At 44.5% G+C, this 20,128-nt stretch overlaps 1 protein-coding gene across 1 annotated transcript in view; it reads left to right on the top strand.

The window, feature by feature from the left end:
* LOC110526404 (PH domain leucine-rich repeat-containing protein phosphatase 2) overlaps positions 1–20,128 on the top strand; it is a 53,875-nt gene that overhangs the window by 26,573 nt on the left and 7,174 nt on the right. The window contains exons 6-18 of the mRNA XM_021607357.3: positions 2,850–3,004; positions 4,456–4,602; positions 6,692–6,922; positions 9,551–9,753; positions 9,876–9,936; positions 12,633–12,728; positions 13,456–13,611; positions 14,554–14,754; positions 14,986–15,148; positions 17,758–17,888; positions 18,058–18,171; positions 18,993–19,187; positions 19,759–19,990. Coding sequence (XP_021463032.3) covers positions 2,850–3,004; positions 4,456–4,602; positions 6,692–6,922; positions 9,551–9,753; positions 9,876–9,936; positions 12,633–12,728; positions 13,456–13,611; positions 14,554–14,754; positions 14,986–15,148; positions 17,758–17,888; positions 18,058–18,171; positions 18,993–19,187; positions 19,759–19,990 — 2,085 coding nt within the window. The remainder of the gene's footprint in view (positions 1–2,849; positions 3,005–4,455; positions 4,603–6,691; positions 6,923–9,550; positions 9,754–9,875; positions 9,937–12,632; positions 12,729–13,455; positions 13,612–14,553; positions 14,755–14,985; positions 15,149–17,757; positions 17,889–18,057; positions 18,172–18,992; positions 19,188–19,758; positions 19,991–20,128) is intronic.

The following is a 20,128-nucleotide window of genomic DNA, read 5'->3' as shown; positions in this document are numbered from 1 at the left end:
CATAATAATTAATAATTAATTAAAACTGTAGGCTATTACACTATTTATCATTAGTCATGTGAAAGATTTGCGAATAGACTTGAAGAGGTGTGGAATAGTGCCGTTTGGTTCCACGATAGCACTGAAATGTTGCCAAGGCAGAGATGAGTGGCCAAGACCGAGACGCGCACGGACAGAGTGGACACATCAATTCAGGTTACAAGACTTGTAGGCCTAATGAAGGACAAACACTTTAGTGTTTAATAACTGATGTCTCTTGGCATGTATCAAATGGCGGGTGCACAGTACACTGTATGGATGCCAGAATATTTGGAATAGTAACAGAAGTCTGGACACTGAATGTAGGCTTCATATGTAGACTACTATAATGTGTGTGTGTGTGTGTGTGTGTGTGTATACACACATTTACATATATACATTTACATATATGTGTAATAATGACAATTACAACAATACTGAATGAACACTTTTATTTTAACTTAATATATTACATTAATAAAATCTACTTAGTCTCAAATAATGAAATATGCTCAATTTGGTTTAATGCAAAAACACAGTGTTGGAGAAGAAAGTAAAAGCGCAATATGTTCCATGTAAAAAAGCTAACGTTTTGGTTCCTTGCTCAGAACACGAGAACATATGAAAGCTGGTGGTTCAATATTCCCAGTTGAGAAGTTTTAGGTTGTAGTTATTATAGGAATTATGCATTGACTATTTCTCTCTATACCATTTGTATTTCATAGACCTTGGATGTTCTTATAGGCACTTTAGTATTGCCTGCCTAATCTCAGGAGTTGATAGGCTTGAATCAATGATTGCTAAGAGCTGAAGGCAAAACACAGTAAAGTTTGAGCCTGCTGCCGCCAACCACCGGTCAGTCAGACTGCTCTATCAAATATCAAATCATATACTTAATTATAATATAATAAACACAGATATATGAGCCTTTGGTCATTAATATGGTCAAATCCGGTAACGATCATTTTGAAAACAAAACGTTTATTCTTTCAGTGAAGTACAGAATCATTCCGTATTTTATCAAACGGGTGGCAACCCTAAGTTTAAATATTGCTGTTATATTGCACAACCAATGTTATGTCATAATTATGTGGAATTCTGGCAAATTAGTTTGCAACAAGCCAGGTGGCCCAAAAGGTTGCATATACCCTGACTGAGCGTGCAATGAACGCAAGAGAAGTGACACAATTTCCTTAGTTAATATTGCCAGCTAACATTAATTTCTTAACTTAATATTTGGGTTAAAAAAAAAATACTTCCGTGTATTGATTTTAAGAAAGGCATTGATGTTTATGGTTAGGTACATTCGTGCAATGATTGTGCTTCTTTCGCGAATGCACTTAAATCATCCCCGTTTGGCGAAGTAGGCTGTGATTTGACGATAAATTAACAGGCACCGCATTGATTATATGCACCGCAGGACAAGTTAGTTAACTACACGTGATGATATTACTAGGTTAACTAGTGATTATGTGAAGATTTGATTTTTCTTTTGTTGTTATAAGATAAGTTTAATGCTAGCTAGCAACTTACCATGGCTTGTTGCTGCACTCGCGTAACAGGTGGTCAGCCTGCCACGCAGTTTCCTCGTAGAATGCAATGTAATCGGCCATAATCGGCGTCCAAAAATGCAGATTACCGATTGTTATGAAAACTTGAAATCGGCCCTAATTATTTGGCCATGTCGATTAATTGGTCGACCTCTAGCATTTAGAGACCATGCTGTGTAGCCTAAAAGTGCCATTTCTATCAGCAACGTAAAAGCTGAAAGTATTCAATATTCAACCATACAAAATATCCATCAAATGGCCAAGTCAAAGTCCAGACCTGAATCCAATCGAGAATCTGTGGAAAGAACTGAAAACTGCTGTTCACAAATGCTCTCCATCCAACCTCACTGAGCTCGAGCTGTTTTGCAAGGAGGAATGGGAAAAAATGTCAGTCTCTCGATGTGCAAAACTGATAGAGACATACCCCAAGCGACTTACAGCTGTAATCGCAGCAAAAGGTGGCGCTACAAAGTATTAACTTAAGGGGGCTGAATAATTTTGCACGCCCAATTGTTCAGTTTTTGATTTGTTAAAAAAGTTTGAAATATCCAATAAATGTCGTTCCACTTCATGATTGCGTCCCACTTGTTGTTGATTCTTCACAAAAAAATACAGTTTTATATCTTTGTTTGAAGCCTGAAATGTGGCAAAAGGTCGCAAAGTTCAAGGGGGCCAAATACTTTCGCAAGGCACTGTATCTATCTATCTATCTATCTTGGTATATAAAAAATAAAATTAAAAAAATAATAGTAATTCTATGATTAGGACTATAAACAATTTTAAAAGCACTTGCACACATAGAAGGTCCATTCCGGGAAGAAATTAAATCTACTTTCACCTCTGGATATACACAGCACTCACTGTGAGGATCATGATTAAGTACCACACACCTCTGTGGAGTTCATGCTGCCAGCTCTACTAGACCACAACACTAGAGCTGTGTGAACATCCTGTTTTGTTATGGGCTCACAGCATGACCTTATCAGTATTCCTTTATTTCTAATGCTCCATAAATCATTCTGTAATGCTGAAGACAGAATCATACACTAACTTCCCTTCTGTGATTGAATCATTATTGAACCGACTCAACCTTCTTTAAATTAAAGTTGCCCGTTGCTCTGTGTTTTTGTGTGCAAACCTCATTTGCTCCATGCAGGTGGTTTCTGGTCAACCTGATTCATGACCATGCTGGTCAAAACCTTGTTCTATTATCAAAAAGCTTCCATTAAAAAAACGATTTGGGAGCAGTAAACAGTAAACAGACATGTCCTGTGTTTGCAGATGGTTTCTCAGACCATCAGCCTGGTGGATCTGTCATGCTACAGTCTGGAGGAGGTGCCAGAGTACCTGTTCTACAGCCAGGACCTCACCCATCTCAACCTCCGACACAACTTCATGTCCCTGCAGGGCCCCGGAGGACTGCTCAACCTCCCCAGGTAAATTCACTCTGTCACCAGGCAGGGCAGTACCCAGCCACTGACACACCTTACTCAGGAAAACCCTACCTAATACTAAGTCCAAACATGCCACGCAAAACCTGTAGCCCAATACCAATCCTGCCAAATCTACCAACAAAACCTGTAGCCCAATACCAATCCTGCCAAATCTACCAACAAAACCTGTAGCCCAATACCAATCCTGCCAAATCTACCAACTCAACCTGTAGCCCAATACCAATCCTGCCAAATCTACCAACTCAACCTGTAGCCCAATACCAATCCTGCCAAATCTACCAACTCAACCTGTAGCCCAATACCAATCCTGCCAAATCTACCAACTCAACCTGCCCAGTAACACCCTTACCTCAATACTAAATCCTAATCTGTCGGCAGATCAACTTGTCCTCACTGTTACAGTGCAATGTCTGGGTGTGTTACAACACAGTCTGACCGTTTTACCCAAATGCATTATGTAAGCATGTCATATGATGTTCTACAAGTACGTATGTTGTTTATCACAGATCTTGTTTTATGGTCTAGTCGGTGCTGAAAAGTTGTCCTGACTGTGTATCTCTCGTTTGTGGTCGATGCTCAGAGACCGTGGTACAGCCTGCATATCGTCTTGTGGAGGGGCGCTTAGCTCAGTGTCCACTCCTATGGTACAACTGCAGCATATTTGAACAAGCTGGCATTCTCAAAAGAGATAATGCTATTAAATGTTAATGATCTACTACACTCTGTAGTATTTCCTGTTGTAAGGCAAGCAGGAAGGGCTGAGATGGAATAAGTGGTGTACATGTGTGAAGGGCTGTGGAAAGAACACATTCTAGAGGATCTACTGTGCCGGGTAGCTGAGAGGAATAAAATGTACACATCACTGCATCTCTCTCTCTGTGTCTTGTCTATCTGTCTCTGTCTCTCTGTGTGTGTGTTTCTGTCACTCCCTCTATCTGTATATTTAGAATCAGAGCAGGGCTTGGAGAGTGAGGGAGGCTGGTGGAGGAGGGGGTGGGGTGGTTCTTCTCGGATGTGGTCTGTGCTCTAACGTGTTGTGACTCACAACGGCCACCTCCATCCCCCATCCGTTCTGCATCACGTCATTCACAAAAATGCTTGTATTGCTACTTTATGTGTGTGCGTGTGTGTGAGAGGTGGGATTTTGGTTTGATAAGGATATGATACCCACCGGTCCATGAAGAGGACTCGATGCGAAAATGTAAAATGTCAGCAGCCCGTCGTAACAAGGACACAAAGTCCAATGAAGCGATTAAGATGAACGAGACTACCTGAACCAACGCAATGAGCCCACAAAATACATATTTTTTTATAATCAGACTTGTCGCAATCATCAAAGCGTTGCAACAAGAAGAAAATATTTATTTTTGGTCATTCAATGAACATGTCAGAAAAGCCAGGTCCAGTCTTTCAAACACTCTCCTTCTCTCCAGGTTTTCCCAGCTGAAGAGCCTGAACCTTTCACATAACCGCCTGGGAGTGTTTCCAGAGTCTGTCTGTGAGATCCTCACCCTGACAGAGCTCAACCTCTCCTGTAACGGCATGAACACTGTCCCTGCACAGATAGGCAACCTCCAGAGGTAAGACAGTCACACATATAAACCCTATATCAGTCCGCCAAAAATCTACAGTTGAAGTCAGAAGTTTACATACACTTAGGTTGGAGTCATTAAAACTCCGCAAATTTCTTGTTGCCAAAACTATAGTTTAAGTCGGTTAGGACATCTACTTTGTGCATAACACAAGTCGTCTTTCCAACAATTGTTTACAGACAGATTATTTCACTTATCATGTATCATATTCACTGTATCACAATTCCAGTGGGTCAGAAGTTTACACACACTAAATTGATTGTGCCTTTAAACAGCTTGGAAAATTCCAGAAAATCATGTTATGACTTTAGAAGCTTCTGATAGGCTAATTGACATAATGTGAGTCAATTGGAGGTGACCTGTGGATGTATTTCTAGGCCTACCTTCAAACTCAGTGCCTATTTGCTTGACATCATGGGAAAATCAAAAGAAATCAGACATCAGAATAGACCTCAGGGGAAAAAAAGACCTCCACAAGTCAGGTTCATCCTTGGGAGCAATTTCCAAACGCCTGATGGTACCACTTTCATCTGCCCAAACAATAGTACACAAGTATAAACACCATGGGACCACTCAGCTGTCATACCGCTCAGGAAGGAGACGCGTTCTGTCTCCTAAAGATGAAAGTACTTTGATACGAGTGTAAATCAATCCCAGAACAACAGCAAAGGACCTTGTGAAGATGCTGGAGGAAATGGGTACAAAAGTATCTATATCCACAGTAAAACGAGTCCTATATCGACATAACCTGAAAGGCCGCTCAGCAAGGAAGAAGCCACTGCTCCAAATCCGCCATAAAAAGCCAGACTATGGTTTGCAACTGCACATGGGGAGAAAGATTGTACTTTTTAGAGAAATGTTCTCTGGTCTGATGAAACAAAAATAGAACTGTTTGGCCATAATGACCCTCGTTATGTTTGCAGGAGGAACTGGTGCACTTAACAAAATCATGACATCATGGGGAAGGAAAATTGTGTTGACATATTGAAGCAACATCTCAAGACTTCAGTCAGGAAGTTAAAAGCTTGGTCGCAAATGGGTCTTCCAAATGGACAATGACCCCAAGCATACTAACAAAGTTGTGGCAAAATAGCTTAAGGACAACAAAGTCAAGGTATTGGTGTGGCCTTCACAAAGCCCTGACCTAAATCCCATAGACAATTTGTGGGCAGAACTGAAAAAGCGTGTGCAAGCAAGGAGGCCTACAAACCTGACTCAGTTACACCAGCTCTGTCAGGAAGAATAGGCCAAAATTCACCCAACTTATTCTGGGAAGCTTGTGGAAGGCTACCTGAAACGTTTGACCCAAGTTAAACAATTTAAAGGCAATGCTACCAAATACTAATTGAGTGTATGTAATCTTCTGACCCACTGGGAATGTGATGAAATAAATAAACGCTGAAATAAATCATTCTCTCTACTATTATTCTGACATTTCATATTCTTAAAATAAAGTGGTGATCCTAACTGACCTAAGACAGGGAATTTTTACTAGGATTAAATGTCAGGAATTGCTTAAATGTATTTGTCTAAGGTGTATGTAAACTTCTGACTTAACACATATCGTATCTTCTATTCAGTTTGGTATAGAATACATTCTAACATTCCCACTCTAGCTGTGTTAGGTAGGGTGTAATTCCATGGTGGTCAATATGAGTATGAGTATCAGTTCCTCTATGTACTGGATGTTGGGTTGGACATTTTGTGCTGTTAGGTGCAGTACACTCCACTCGCCCCGCTGCTCGCCTCTCCACATTAGCCCCTTTCTGGCCACATGAGCCCACATGCTCCTCTTAGCAATTAATCATTATTGAGCATGTTATAGCTGTGTGTGTGTGTGTGTGTGTGTTTTGAATTTATTGAACCAATGCATTAAGTTCAGCTGTTTGTTGTTATGCAATGAGATTAAATAAAGATTTAAAATCAGGCCAGTTTTCATGCTCTCAGCTCACTTACTGCAGCATGATTTTCAAATATACAAACACTGACGTTTTCACCTCTTATGGAATGCCAAACAGTTGTGTATCCTCAGAAAACAGAGATGAAAGAAATGTATATGTCTGTTTCTGTCCCCCAGTCTGCAGACCCTGTCTCTGGATGGGAATCAGTTGAACTTCCTTCCCGAAGAGCTTGGCGGCCTAGCTCAGCTCAGCAGCCTGGGGCTTTCCTTCAACAACTTCCCCCACATCCCTGGTGTGCTGGATAGGCTGAGTGGCATGGACAGGCTAGCCATGGCTGGGAACAGGGTGGAGACCCTGGAGCTGGGGATCCTTGCCAGAATGAGCCACCTCAAGAACATTGACCTGCGGTGAGGAACTAGACCAGTCTGTACACTCTGTCGTCGTACGGGCCCACCGTCTTTCTTTCTATTCCTATTTCTCGCTCACTGTCTCTCTTTCTCACTCTCTCTCTTTCTCACTGTCTCTCTTTCTCACTGTCTCTCTTTCTCACTGTCTCTCTTTCTCACTGTCTCTCTTTCTCACTGTCTCTCTTTCTCACTGTCTCTCTTTCTCACTGTCTCTCTTTCTCACTGTCTCTCTTTCTCACTGTCTCTCTTTCTCACTGTCTCTCTTTCTCACTGTCTCTCTTTCTCACTGTCTCTCTTTCTCACTGTCTCTCACTGTCTCTCTTTCTCACTGTCTCTCTCTCACTCTCTCCCTCAGTATACACTCTACTCATCAGTCACAGCATGCATAATGCAGGATCAGTACACAATGGTAACAAGAGCTCCCCTGTTAGTAAATCTCAGAGTTGGCAGCAGCAGTTCAATGTCCGTTCCCCCCCCCCCCCCAAATTCCCCACACCCCGATGCCTGACCCTGCCTCACCTAGCCATTTTCATATAAAATGCCTTCTCATCTCTCTATCCAGCTCTCATGCAGCCATTGATAGTGAGGTTGATCCCCTAAAAACCTGCAGTGTCACCCCCTTGATTCCCTGTCACTGTTTTAAAGTTTAGTCGTTATTCATCTCTCTCCTCCCATCTTTCTCCCTCTCTCGCTTCCTCCCATCTTTCTACCTCTCTCGCTTCCTTCCTCTCTCACTCCCTCCCTCTCTCTTGCACCCTCTCTCTTTCTCTGCCTCACCTTGAGAATTAGTTATTGGGTGGAGGGATGGGCTGGATTTATGGGGGCTGGGTGCCTGCAGGATTAGGAGGCCAATTGGGTTCATAAAAGGGAGAGGAGAGGTACTGCAGAGTGAGATCAGATAAGGGAGACACACAGGGCCAGTCTGGAACTCATCAGCCAGGCAAAGAGGATGGACTACTGCTCTGCTCCACTCCTCACCTGAACTGGCCTCTGGTTTGGAGGAGGAGCACCAATACCTTTTTTCTAGTTGCTGACTATATTCTGTTTTGTCTGTCTGCGGTCAGCAGTCTAACCCAGTGTTCTGTTTGTCTGAAGCCAGTGCTTTAACATCATGTTGTGGCTAATATCTCAATTCTATGTGTATGAGGCCTGTGTGTTAATTAAGCATTAAGGTCCGAGGGGGTATATATGGCCAATATACCACGGCTAAGGGCTGTTCTTAGGCACGACTCATTGGATACAGACCTTAGCCGTGGTATATTGGCCATATACCACAAATCCCGAGGTGCCTTATTGCTATTACAAACTGGTTACGATCATAGTTAAAGCAGTAAAAATACATGTTTTGTCATACCCGTGGTATACCACCGCTGTCAACCAATCAGCATTCAGGGCTCGAACCACCCAGTTTATAATGCTGTTTATACCATGGTATTGTTGAATACTCATTTCTGATTGGCTTGAAGGGCATTCTAAAGTGTGCATTATTTCCCTATAACGCACAGTATATCAGCAGGGTAGAATTCAATGGCTATAGTTCATACATGTTCTATGTTTGATCTGCTTTTGAAAGCAAAGTCAAATTGAGAACATTATTGACATTGTTAAATTAACACTTCTAGTGGTAAATGTGTTAAATTACAGTATTATTGTGGTATAAAAGGGCTAATAAACTCGGGGCTCTGTGTTCTCTGGAAAATACAACTCCTTGGAAGGTCAGTTCCACTCCGCTAGCGCGTCGTGTTGCAACACACCTTCCACATCGTGAATGCATAGCCCCTTGTTGATTTTCCCTTACGTACTGCATGAGGCCTGGGTGTTAATGCTGTGTACTGTATGAGGCCTGGGTGTTAATGCTGTGTACCGTATGAGGCCTTGGGTGTTAATGCTGTGTACCGTATGAGGCCTTGGGTGTTAATGCTGTGTTCTGAATGAGACCTGGGTGTTAATGCTGTGTACCGTATGAGGCCTGGGTGTTAATGCTGTGTTCCGAATGAGGCCTGGGTGTTAATGCTGTGTTCTGAATGAGTCCTGGGTGTTAATGCTGTGTACCGTATGAGGCCTGGGTGTTAATGCTGTGTTCTGAATGAGTCCTGGGTGTTAATGCTGTGTTCTGAATGAGTCCTGGGTGTTAATGCTGTGTACCGTATGAGGCCTGGGTGTTAATGCTGTGTTCCGAATGAGGCCTGGGTGTTAATGCTGTGTACCGTATGAGGCCCTAGGTGTTAATGCTGTGTACCATATGAGGCCTGGGTGTTAATGCTGTGTACTGTATGAGGCCTGGGTGTTAATGCTGTGTACCATATGAAGGCCTGGGTGTTAATGCTGTGTACTGTATGAGACCTGGGTGTTAATGCTGTGTACCATATGAAGGCCTGGGTGTTAATGCTGTGTACCATATGAAGGCCTGGGTGTTAATGCTGTGTACCATATGAGACCTGGGTGTTAATGCTGTGTACCATATGAAGGCCTGGGTGTTAATGCTGTGTACCATATGAAGGCCTGGGTGTTAATGCTGTGTACCGTATGAAGGCCTGGGTGTTAATGCTGTGTACCGTATGAGGCCCTGGGTGTTAATGCTGTGTACCGTATGAGGCCCTGGGTGTTAATGCTGTGTACTGTATGCAGGCTGAACGGTCTGCGCTGGGTGAAGAGTGAGGCCCTGGAGGCAGTGAAGCAGGTGACCCAGCTAGACCTGAGGGACAACCACTTGGCCACCCTGGACCTGAGCTCCATCTGCAGCCTGGAAATCCTGCACTGTCAGAGAAACCAGCTGAGGGCGCTAACGCTGAGTGGCTTCACCCTGCGCACGCTCCACGCCAGCAGCAACCGTGAGTGGAGCACCTCCCTCCCTGGTCCTGTCTCTCCAGGCCCTCTACCACTGTTACTGTTACATAATGCATATAGCCATCACTAGCTTGGCTGCTGATCACTGCTTTTCCTCTACTCACAGGCCTGACCACAGTCAACATCTACCCAGTACCCAACCAGCTGACACAGATGGACTTATCACGGTGAGTGCTGTCTGGCCAGGGCCAATCACTAAGGAAGAGGTGTTAATAATGTTATTAATCCATCAACATTCTTCTTGTCATGAACTTGGTATATTGGTACCTTTTTTCATATACGGTGCTTTCGGGAAGTTTCCAGACCCCTTTTCACTTTTCCACATTTTGTTACATTACAGCCTTGTTCTAAAATTGATTAAATAAAAAAAATCTTCAACAATCTACATACAATACCCCATAATGACAAAGCAAAAGCAGGTTTTTAGAAACTCCGGTGCACCCTATTTCCATTGATCATCCTTGAGATGTTTCTACAACTTGATTGGAGTCCACCTGTGGTAAATTCAATTTATTGGACATGATTTGGAAAGGCACACCTGTCTATATAAGGTCCCACAGTTGACAGTGCATGTCATAGCAAAAACCAAGCTGTGAGGTCGAAAGAATTGTAGATAGAGCTCTGAGACGGGATTGTGTCGAGGGGGAAGGGTACCAAAACATTACTGCCGCATTGAATGTCCCCAAGAACACGGTGGCCTCCATCATTCTTAAATGGAAGAAGTTTGGAACCACCAAGACTCCCCATAGAGCTGGCTGCCCGGCCAATCTGAGCAATCTGGGGAGAAGGGCCTTGGTAAGGGAGGTGACCAATAACCCAATGGTCACTCTGAAAGTGCTCCGGAGTTCCTCTGTGGAGATGAGAGAACCTTCCAGAAGGACAACCATCCCTGCAGCACTCCACCCATCAGGCCTTTATGGTAGAGTGGCCAGATGAAAGCCACTCCTTAGTAAAAGGCACATGACAGCCCGCTTGGAGTTTGCCAAAAGGAACCTAAAGGACTCTCAGACCATTAAAAACAAGATTCTCTTGTCTGATGAAACCAAGATAATAAAAAAAAATATGCCTGAATGCCAAGCATCATGTCTGGAGGTAACCCGGCACCATCCCTACGGTGAAGCGTGATGGTGGCGGCAGCATCATGTCTGGAGGTAACCCGGCACTATCCCTACGGTGAAGCGTGGTGGTGGCAGCATCATGTCTGGAGGTAACCCGGCACCATCCCTACGGTGAAGCGTGGTGGTGGCGGCAGCATCATGTCTGGAGGTAACCCGGCACTATCCCTACGGTGAAGCGTGGTGGTGGCAGCATCATGTCTGGAGGTAACCCGGCACCATCCCTACGGTGAAGCGTGGTGGTGGCGGCAGCATCATGTCTGGAGGTAACCCGGCACCATCCCTACGGTGAAGCGTGGTGGTGGCGGCAGCATCATGTCTGGAGGTAACCCGGCACCATCCCTACGGTGAAGCGTGGTGGTGGCGGCAGCATCATGTCTGGAGGTAACCCGGCACCATCCCTACGGTGAAGCGTGGTGGTGGCGGCAGCATCATGTCTGGAGGTAACCCGGCACCATCCCTACGGTGAAGCGTGGTGGTGGCGGCAGCATCATGTCTGGAGGTAACCCGGCACCATCCCTACGGTGAAGCGTGGTGGTGGCAGCATCATGTCAGGAGGTAACCCGGCATCATCCCTACGGTGAAGCGTGGTGGTGGCAGCATCATGTCTGGAGGTAACCCGGCACCATCCCTACGGTGAAGCGTGGTGGTGGCAGCATCATGTCTGGAGGTAACCCGGCACCATCCCTACGGTGAAGCGTGGTGGTGGCGGCAGCATCATGTCTGGAGGTAACCCGGCACCATCCCTACGGTGAAGCGTGGTGGTGGCAGCATCATGTCAGGAGGTAACCCGGCATCATCCCTACGGTGAAGCGTGGTGGTGGCAGCATCATGTCTGGAGGTAACCCGGCACCATCCCTACGGTGAAGCGTGGTGGTGGCAGCATCATGTCTGGAGGTAACCCGGCACCATCCCTACGGTGAAGCGTGGTGGTGGCAGCATCATGTCTGGAGGTAACCCGGCATCATCCCTACGGTGAAGCGTGGTGGTGGCAGCATCATGTCTGGAGGTAACCCGGCACCATCCCTACGGGGAAGCGTGGTGGTGGCAGCATCATGCTGTGGGGATGTTTTTCAGCGGCAGGGACTTGGACACTAGTCAAGATCGAGGGAAAGATGAAAGGAGCAAAGTACAGAGAGATCCTTGATGAAAACCTGCTCCAGAGCAATCTGGACCACAGGCTGGGGTGAAGGTTCATCTTCCAACAGGACAATGACACTAAGCACACAGCCAAGGCAACGCAGGAGTGGCATCGGATAAGTCTATGAATGTCCTTGAGTGGCCCAGCCAGAGCCCACACTTGAACCCGATCAAACATCTCTGGAGAAACCTGAAAATAGCTGTGCAGCAACGCTCCACACCCAACCTGACAGAGCTTGAGAGGATCTGCAGAGAAGAATGGGAGAAACTCCGCAAATAAGGTGTGCCAAGCTTGTAGCGTCATACCTAAGAAGACTTGAGGCTGTAATTGCTGCCAAAAGTGCTTCAGCAAAGTACTGAGTAAAAGGTCTGAATACTTGTAAATGTGATATTTCAGTTTTTTGCTGTCTTTATGGGGTGTTGCGTGCATATTGATGAGGGGGAAAAAAACTATTGAACCAATTTTAGAATAAGGCTGTAACGTAACAAAATGTGGAAAAAGTCAAGGGGTCTGAATACTTTCCAAATGCACTGTATATGTACACATGGAGGTAAAAAGGTCTTATATGCCCTCTGACCACTGTGTTGACTGTGACCTCTGTGAAAAGGAACCTGCTGGAGTACCTTCCAGACTGGGTGTGTGACAGTAGAAAGGTGGAGGTGCTGGACGTTACACACAACTTCCTGTCTGAACTACCAGCCAGGTTAGTCTCCCTACGAGGACTAGTTCATCCTTCTCCAACTCCTCATTTCCAACTCATCTAGTTATTCATATAAAGATGTTCTAAACATGCATATTTGTTAAGGTAGATTAAAGGCTGTTACTTTGTCCATCATTTTGTGCTATATGTTTAACCTGTCCACCTCGTTATCATCCGGATTTGGCTTTTAAACATTCTGAAATTATTATTAGGATGAGCACCATATTAATCTGATTAACATTGGGCATCATTTAGCCAATGTCCGGCCAGAAATAACTGTCCCTAAAACATCAGCAGATGTGTTGACAGTCAGCTGATGAGAGGATTGAATTGGCTGTGTGAAGCCAACGTACGGCTTGTCGTCTTTCTGTCAGCAGACTGTGATCTCAGTATGACGGTGCTGGAGCACTCCGCTCAAAGCAACCATCATTTAACGTTACCCTTTAACACAACTATATTTGCATTTGAATAGACCAAAGCCGTTGCAAACAAGATAATATTTGTCTTGACGGCGTAGCTGCAGATGAGACCTCTGTTATTCTTTCTGGAGTAAATTGTGCTGTGTTGGTATCTTTAGGCTGCCAAGTTGAAAAGGACATTGATGGATTTGTTGACTGTGGATTTTCTCTACCTCAAGATTTCCCCCAGTTTCAGAAGTGATCAAATTCACAGCAGAAGATGTTCTCTCTCTTTTGCTCTTTCTCTCTTTTTTCATCTCCCTCTCCGCTAGACTACTCAGCAGCCTGAGTCTGAGGAAGCTGCTGGCTGGGAACAATAGGCTCCAGAGACTGCCTGACCTACTTGACCATGTCCCCCTGGAAGTACTCGACCTCCAGCACAACAAGCTAGGCGAGCTCCCGGAGAGCCTCTTCTACAAGGCCTTAAAGTGGGTCAATCCCCCTTCCTCTCTCTCTTCACACCACCCTCTCTCCTACCCTTCTCTTTGGTGCTTGTCCTCTCCCTCCCTCTCTCTGCCTCTCTCTGCCTCTCTCTCCATTCCTGACAGGTGTTTTGAAGGCTGCAGCTGATGCTCCGTCTCCCCTGGGCCTGAGGACGCTACTACTGCTGCTTTAAACCCCGGAGCAGCAGTGGCCCTGTGCCTCTATTCAACCACAACAACCAACTAAAGGGCAAAACAGGATCGGGAATATTAAAATGAAACACTGCCTACAGTACATCCTCCTTACATCATGCAGTAGAAATACAGTATAAATATTTGATGGGGTTGATGTATCTAGCTTAAATTGGTTTGCAGTCTGTAAGAGATGTCTTACTTCACGTAGGCATGTGATGGCCCTGGTTAGCTGCTCCAGTAGAGGTGGACTGACTGGGTCCCCTGGGCTGTGTCTGCCAGGCTCTGGAGGGTGTGGCTCTGTGGACCAGTCAGAGTCGGACTGTAACGTGAGCCCCCCCCTCCACCAAAAGCCTGACGCTCTACCGTTTCCTGGGCACCCATTAGGCCTGGGCTACTCTACTCTGTCTCCCGTGCTGAGATATCGAGCGCCAGTATGACGGCTGTAAAGTGCCTCATTGGTCAACAAGATTTTGTTTCTCAGTGTTTTAGAAGAGCCGCCACTAGAATATGTATTCTCATTGATTTTCTCCCTGTCATCCTTTATCTGAATCTGTTTTGTTAAAGGAAATTTATGGACAGAGTGTTGGTAACAAGAGCATTTAACTATCCTCTGTCATAACAGCTTTAAGAGGAAGTTCTGTCTAAATCATCTGATGTTGACTTGATATTACACATTTACATCACTTGTATCACTGGCAATTAATTATGGGTTCTTTCCTATTTACATACATCGCTCTCTGCTCCTCCTCCTAGCCTAAAGTACCTGAACGTGTCAGCCAATGCCCTGGAGATAATTCCCCCGAGCAGCCAATCAGAGGAGAGCCTCAGCACTCTCCAAGAACTGTACCTGACGGGGAACAAACTGAATGAGAACTGCGCTGCCCTGCTGGTGGGACACCAGAACCTCAGAGTCCTGCACATGGCCTACAACCAGCTGCTCTCTTTCCCTGCCAGGTAACCAACTCCAAACCCAGGTATACTGCCTTCATACAGTACCTATCAAGAATGGAAATGCCTTCAATCAGTGGACATATTCTACACAGGGAGTTAACCACTGCTTTAGAGATTGCGTCTCTAGACATAAAATGTTTTCTATTGCTCCTAATATACTGTAGCTATTCTCTAGATCTGATATGAGCTATTGTTCTGTGGTGGAGACGTCTCTATACTGCTCTGTGTGTGCAGTAAACTGAGTAAACTGGAGCTGCTAGAGGAGCTGAATCTGAGTGGGAACAAGCTGAAGACCATCCCCTCCACTGTTTCCAGCTGTAAGAGGCTACACACCCTCATAGCACACTCCAACCACATCAGTGTGTTCCCCGAGATCCTCAACCTGCCAGAGATCAAGGTCAGTTTCACTCATATCTGTTTATATTAGGGCTGTCCCCGACTAAAAAAAAATATTGGTTGACCGAGAGTCGTCCTGTTCTTTCAACCAATCGATTGGTTGAAATATTGAGAAAAAATATATATATTTCCATATATAGACAGACACACCCTAATAAAATCAACTACATTTGCACTGAGCTTGTATGTTGCTTTAAGCCCACTGTTTGATTAAATAATTAAGACACACAAATGACTCAAGAAAGATCCCGATGGTCACACTGTGTCAAAAGGAAATGACAGCGAGATCCTGTGCAGCAAAAAGGCACCACAGCACAGCAAGTGTTTATTGTCCATGCTGTCCATGCTGTCCATGCTGTCCATGCTGAAGCTGCAACATCATTACAGCCATTACCTGTTTATGACTGAAAAGTTCTGTTACCGAGATTTATAATTTGTTTAGGAAAAACATTCCCTATTCCTTCAACCCTTCTCTCTTTACGTGAAACATGCATTCATCACATGTGACCAATAGGGCCTGACCGATAGCCTATCATAATCACATCAATAAATTGGTTATTACTGGTTGTGTGCCAAACAGTTGCTGTTTAAATTACAGTATTTGCTGTGTGATCACATATGCTGTGTGATGGCATGAACGAATTGATGATGGATTTATTGGTACAGTAGCCTATATATTGAAATATAGGCTACCTAAGTTACGGTATTAAGACTAACCAGGACTCTTAGGCCTACAGCTCGATGGTGGTTATACAAGGCTACTATACCAAGCCTACTAAAGACAATGACATTACTTGTTTTTATAATGATAATCATAATGATAATTATAACAATAAGAAGGAAATCAAGGAGGGTATAGGAGCGAGAGCTAGGTGCATATTGTGTGTGACAAACAGGTGCTGTTAGATTACAATATAATTTTTCTGCCTGTTTGGAACAGTGTAAACAACACTAAATACATTAAGTAATACCGGTCTGTACTAACCCCACAAAATTGTAAAGCCTAAATTACAGCATAGCAAAGATTAAAAACAGACGAATCTGTGAAATTGCTTTATCAGACATTTTGCTGTTGCATGAGGCTTGGTGTTCACAGAATCAGTAGGCTGTTAAACAAACACTCAAACAGGCAACAGAAGCAGGATCTGTCTTATTTCTGTAGATATACACTACCGTTCAAAAGTTTGGGGTCACTTAGAAATGTCCTTGCTTTTGAAAGAAAAGCAACTTTTTTTTCAATTTAAAATAACATCAAATTGATCAGAAATACAGTGTAGACATTTGTTAATGTTGTAAATGTCTATTGTAGCTGGAATATCTACATAGGCGTACATAGGCCCATTATCAGCAACCATCACTCCTGTGTTCCAATGGCACGTTGTGTTAGCTAATCCAAGTTTATCATTTTAAAAGGCTAATTGATCATTAGAAAACCATTTTGCAATTGTTAGCACAGCTGATTAAAGAAGCAATACAACTGGCCTTCTTTAGACTAGATGAGAAACAAAGAACTTTCTTCTGAAACTCGTCAGTCTATTTTTGTTCTGAGAAATGAAGGCTATTCCATGCAAGAAATAGCCAAGAAACTGAAGACCTGTGTACTACTCCCTTCACAGAACAGCACAAACTGGCTCTAACCAGAATAGAAAGAGGAGTGGGAGGCCCCTGTGCACAACTGAGAAAGAGGACAAGTGAATTAGTGTCTAGTTTGAGAAACAGCCGCCTCACAAGTCCTCAACTGGCAGCTTCATTAAATAGTACCTGCAAAACACCAGTCTCAACGTCAACAGTGAAGAGGCGACTCCGGGATGCTGGCCTTCTAGGCAGAGTTCCTCTGTCCAGTGTCTGTGTTCTTTTGCCCATCTTAATCTTTTCTTTTTATTGGCCAGTCTGAGATATGGCTTTTCTTTGCAACTCTGCCTAGAAGGCCAGCATCCCAGAGTCGACAAAAAAGTAGCTTTTCTTTAAAAAACAAGGACATTTCTAAGTGATCCCAAACTTTTGAACGGTAGTGTATATGGATGATTTGTAAAGAGATTTGACAGGTAAGATGTAGTTTCCTCTCTCCTCAAATCGTTTTTTGACAATTAGGCTTAAGCAAGGGCTGTTTCCTCATCTCTGCTTCTGCTGGCTCCGCCGCATTGTTTTCAATCCCAATATGCTGGTTAACTTTGCTATTATGCACATAGCAACATAGGGAAAGGTGTCAATTCTATGGCGCACTGAAGGTTATGTTTCAGAACCGCGGACAGCGACCATATCCAATGCGGGATAAAGAGCATTTGTTATTAAATAATATTTGATTTATTAGTGTTGTACCGTTATTTATACATACTATAACCATATACAATTTCAGTATCACATGTCTTAGAGTGATGGACTGTGCCATCCCCGTGGCCTCCACAATGGATTAGTCCACTGAGACAGGTGTCTTGTGCACTGTTCGACTAAAGAAATCTCGGTCAACCAACAATCGACAGTCGACTAAACGGCGTCAGTCCTAGTTTGTGTTTTGTTTATGCAAATGTCTTTTAGATGTGTATGTCTTTATTACAATGTTATACCGTGTAACAGTGTGTTATCTTCTCCCTCCACTGTGTGTGTGTGTAGCTGGTGGACTTGAGCTGTAATGAGCTGACTGAGATCCTACTGCCAGACTCTCTAACGGCCACCTTGCACGAACTGGACCTGACTGGCAACAGCAGCCTCTTGCTGGAGCACAAAACACTCAACCTGTTCAGGTGACACACAGGGACCACAGTGTCACACTGCACAATATAGTATCAGGCCGCTGGTGTACTTAGATAAGATATGTGATAAATAATATTACCTGTGCTACGGTGTGAATTATGGTTCGGTTCAGTGCGTAATGAGGTAATGCCCCCCATCTCTTTGTGTGTCTCTCCTCAGTCATATCACCACCCTGAAGCTGGACCAGAAGCCAGCCATGACGGCCGGGGACTCCCTGGGCTCCTCCACCCTGTGGAACCACGGCTACTCTGAGATGAGTGGACAGAGGAACAAGTGAGCAGAAGGGAGGGAGGGAGGAGGGCTGAGGGAGAGAATTACATTATGAGACAGTGAGTGAGCATGTATGCGAGAGAGCATCATAAAGTGTATTTTGCCTGAGTGAAGCTCTAATTCATGACAATCTGATGAGAGGGTATAAATGGGATTATGAGATCACGTGTGGTTTTAGAGCGTCTTTAAGAAGCATTTCCTTTTTCAGGGAATTGCTGTGAGCAGCACTACATTAAATGGTCTGAGAAGAGGATGTGCTTCTCATAGTCCATATCAGCCCGTTTCTTTTCTGCTCTGCCTCTTGGCTGGGATCCTATTTTAAACCCTACCCAGGGCTATCATATTCATGTATGGAGGAGTTACTTAGTTATCTAACTGTACAGCCCCAGCACATCTTCCACTGCCTGGGTGAACGTCTGTTGGGCCTGACATCTAGGCCCCTGGGCAGCGGATCTTGTTTAATAGTAGGGAAGGCGGTGAATCCTAATACTTCCTGTGGATACAATGGGTATAAAGCAGTGTCCGCTGCATCATTGATGGGGGCCCAGTTTGCCTGGCTGCTGCCCTAACAGGGCCTCACAGGGTCATGACCACCACAGTGTCACAGGGGGCCGTGTCTGGTGTCACACTCAGTCCCTGCTGCCTCCGTAGGAAAAGGGCTCTGTCTCACTGTGTTCAAGTATAGATGAGTTATTCCTGTTTGGCTTGAATTTGAGCAAGATTGTATAATGGGATTTACACACAAAAAATGTAAACACATTTTGTTTACACTTTTTGTGTTTATCTTATCTATACATACGGTATTTTCTCTTCCTTGGGGACAGGTTGTGTGTGTCTGTGCTGGCAGTGGACCGCTTTGGGGATAGTGTTGAGGCGGCCTATGGCGTCTTCGACGGAGACCGCAATGAGGAAGTTCCTCGTCTGCTGCAGTGTACCATGGGAGATGTGCTGTCGGAGGAGCTGCTGCATTCCAATGTAGACAGTGTGTACATGAGTAACACCTTCCTCACCTCACACAGGTATGAGCATCATGCATACACAGACACACACCCATTTTGCTTGTATTACTCTAATAGAAGCCAAATGTAGGCAAATTTCAGTATTCTATGAATCAGGGGCGTAACTTTGGTTTTTGAAGTGGGGGGGTATCATTATTATTAATAATATTTTTTTTTTATCCAGTTGGATAAACACTCCAAACAACCTACCCGACCGCTCCAGGCGTCCGCATGGTCCTAAAGCACACTATTGCCTCGTTTTTAACATTCCAAAGATAAGACTGGGGGGGACAAAAATGCAATTTCAGAATGTGGGGGGACATGTCCCCCTCTGTCCCAATGAAAGTTGTGCCCGTGCTATGAATTACTGTTGCCTCTTAGGGAAGACAAGCCTACAATTGTACTATCCCGTGTTCATTTACATTTGATTAACTTAATTCACAACTGCATTAGCTAGTAATTAACATATGCAAATAACAACGTAATGAATATTCATAATGGTCTACTTTTAATGTTTATTTAACAAAGAAGCTAGCTAATTGCAGGGCATGTGCTGATAGTTGCATTCTGTGATGTATGTTGTATGATGCAGGAAACTGGGCATGGCTGGTCAGAAGCTGGGTGCATCTGCCCTGCTCTGCTACATCCACCACGAGCCGTCGGAGCTGGGCAGCTACTTCAGCCTGACGGTGGCCAACGTGGGCAGCTGCCAGGCGGTGCTGTGTCGAGACGGCCAGCCCCTGCCCCTTTCCAAGGTCTTCAGCCTGGAGCAGAGCACCGAAGAGATGGACAGGGTCAAACTCAGCAAGGCGATCATCACTGAGGTACTGTGGGGAGTCAGGCGTGTGTGAATGCACATCTTTGTGAGGGCCTTTGTGTTCATTAAGATCTACTTGTTAGTTAACGTTTGATGTGATGCCTTGTGCTCAGAGGTATTCAAAATGCAGAGCTGAGTCCCCTCC

This window comes from Oncorhynchus mykiss, chromosome 6, assembly GCF_057628025.1.
Source record: "Oncorhynchus mykiss isolate SJ-2025 chromosome 6, ASM5762802v1, whole genome shotgun sequence".
In the NCBI taxonomy this organism is placed as follows: Eukaryota; Metazoa; Chordata; class Actinopteri; order Salmoniformes; family Salmonidae; genus Oncorhynchus; species Oncorhynchus mykiss.
This window is presented reverse-complemented; position numbering and strand designations above follow the sequence as displayed.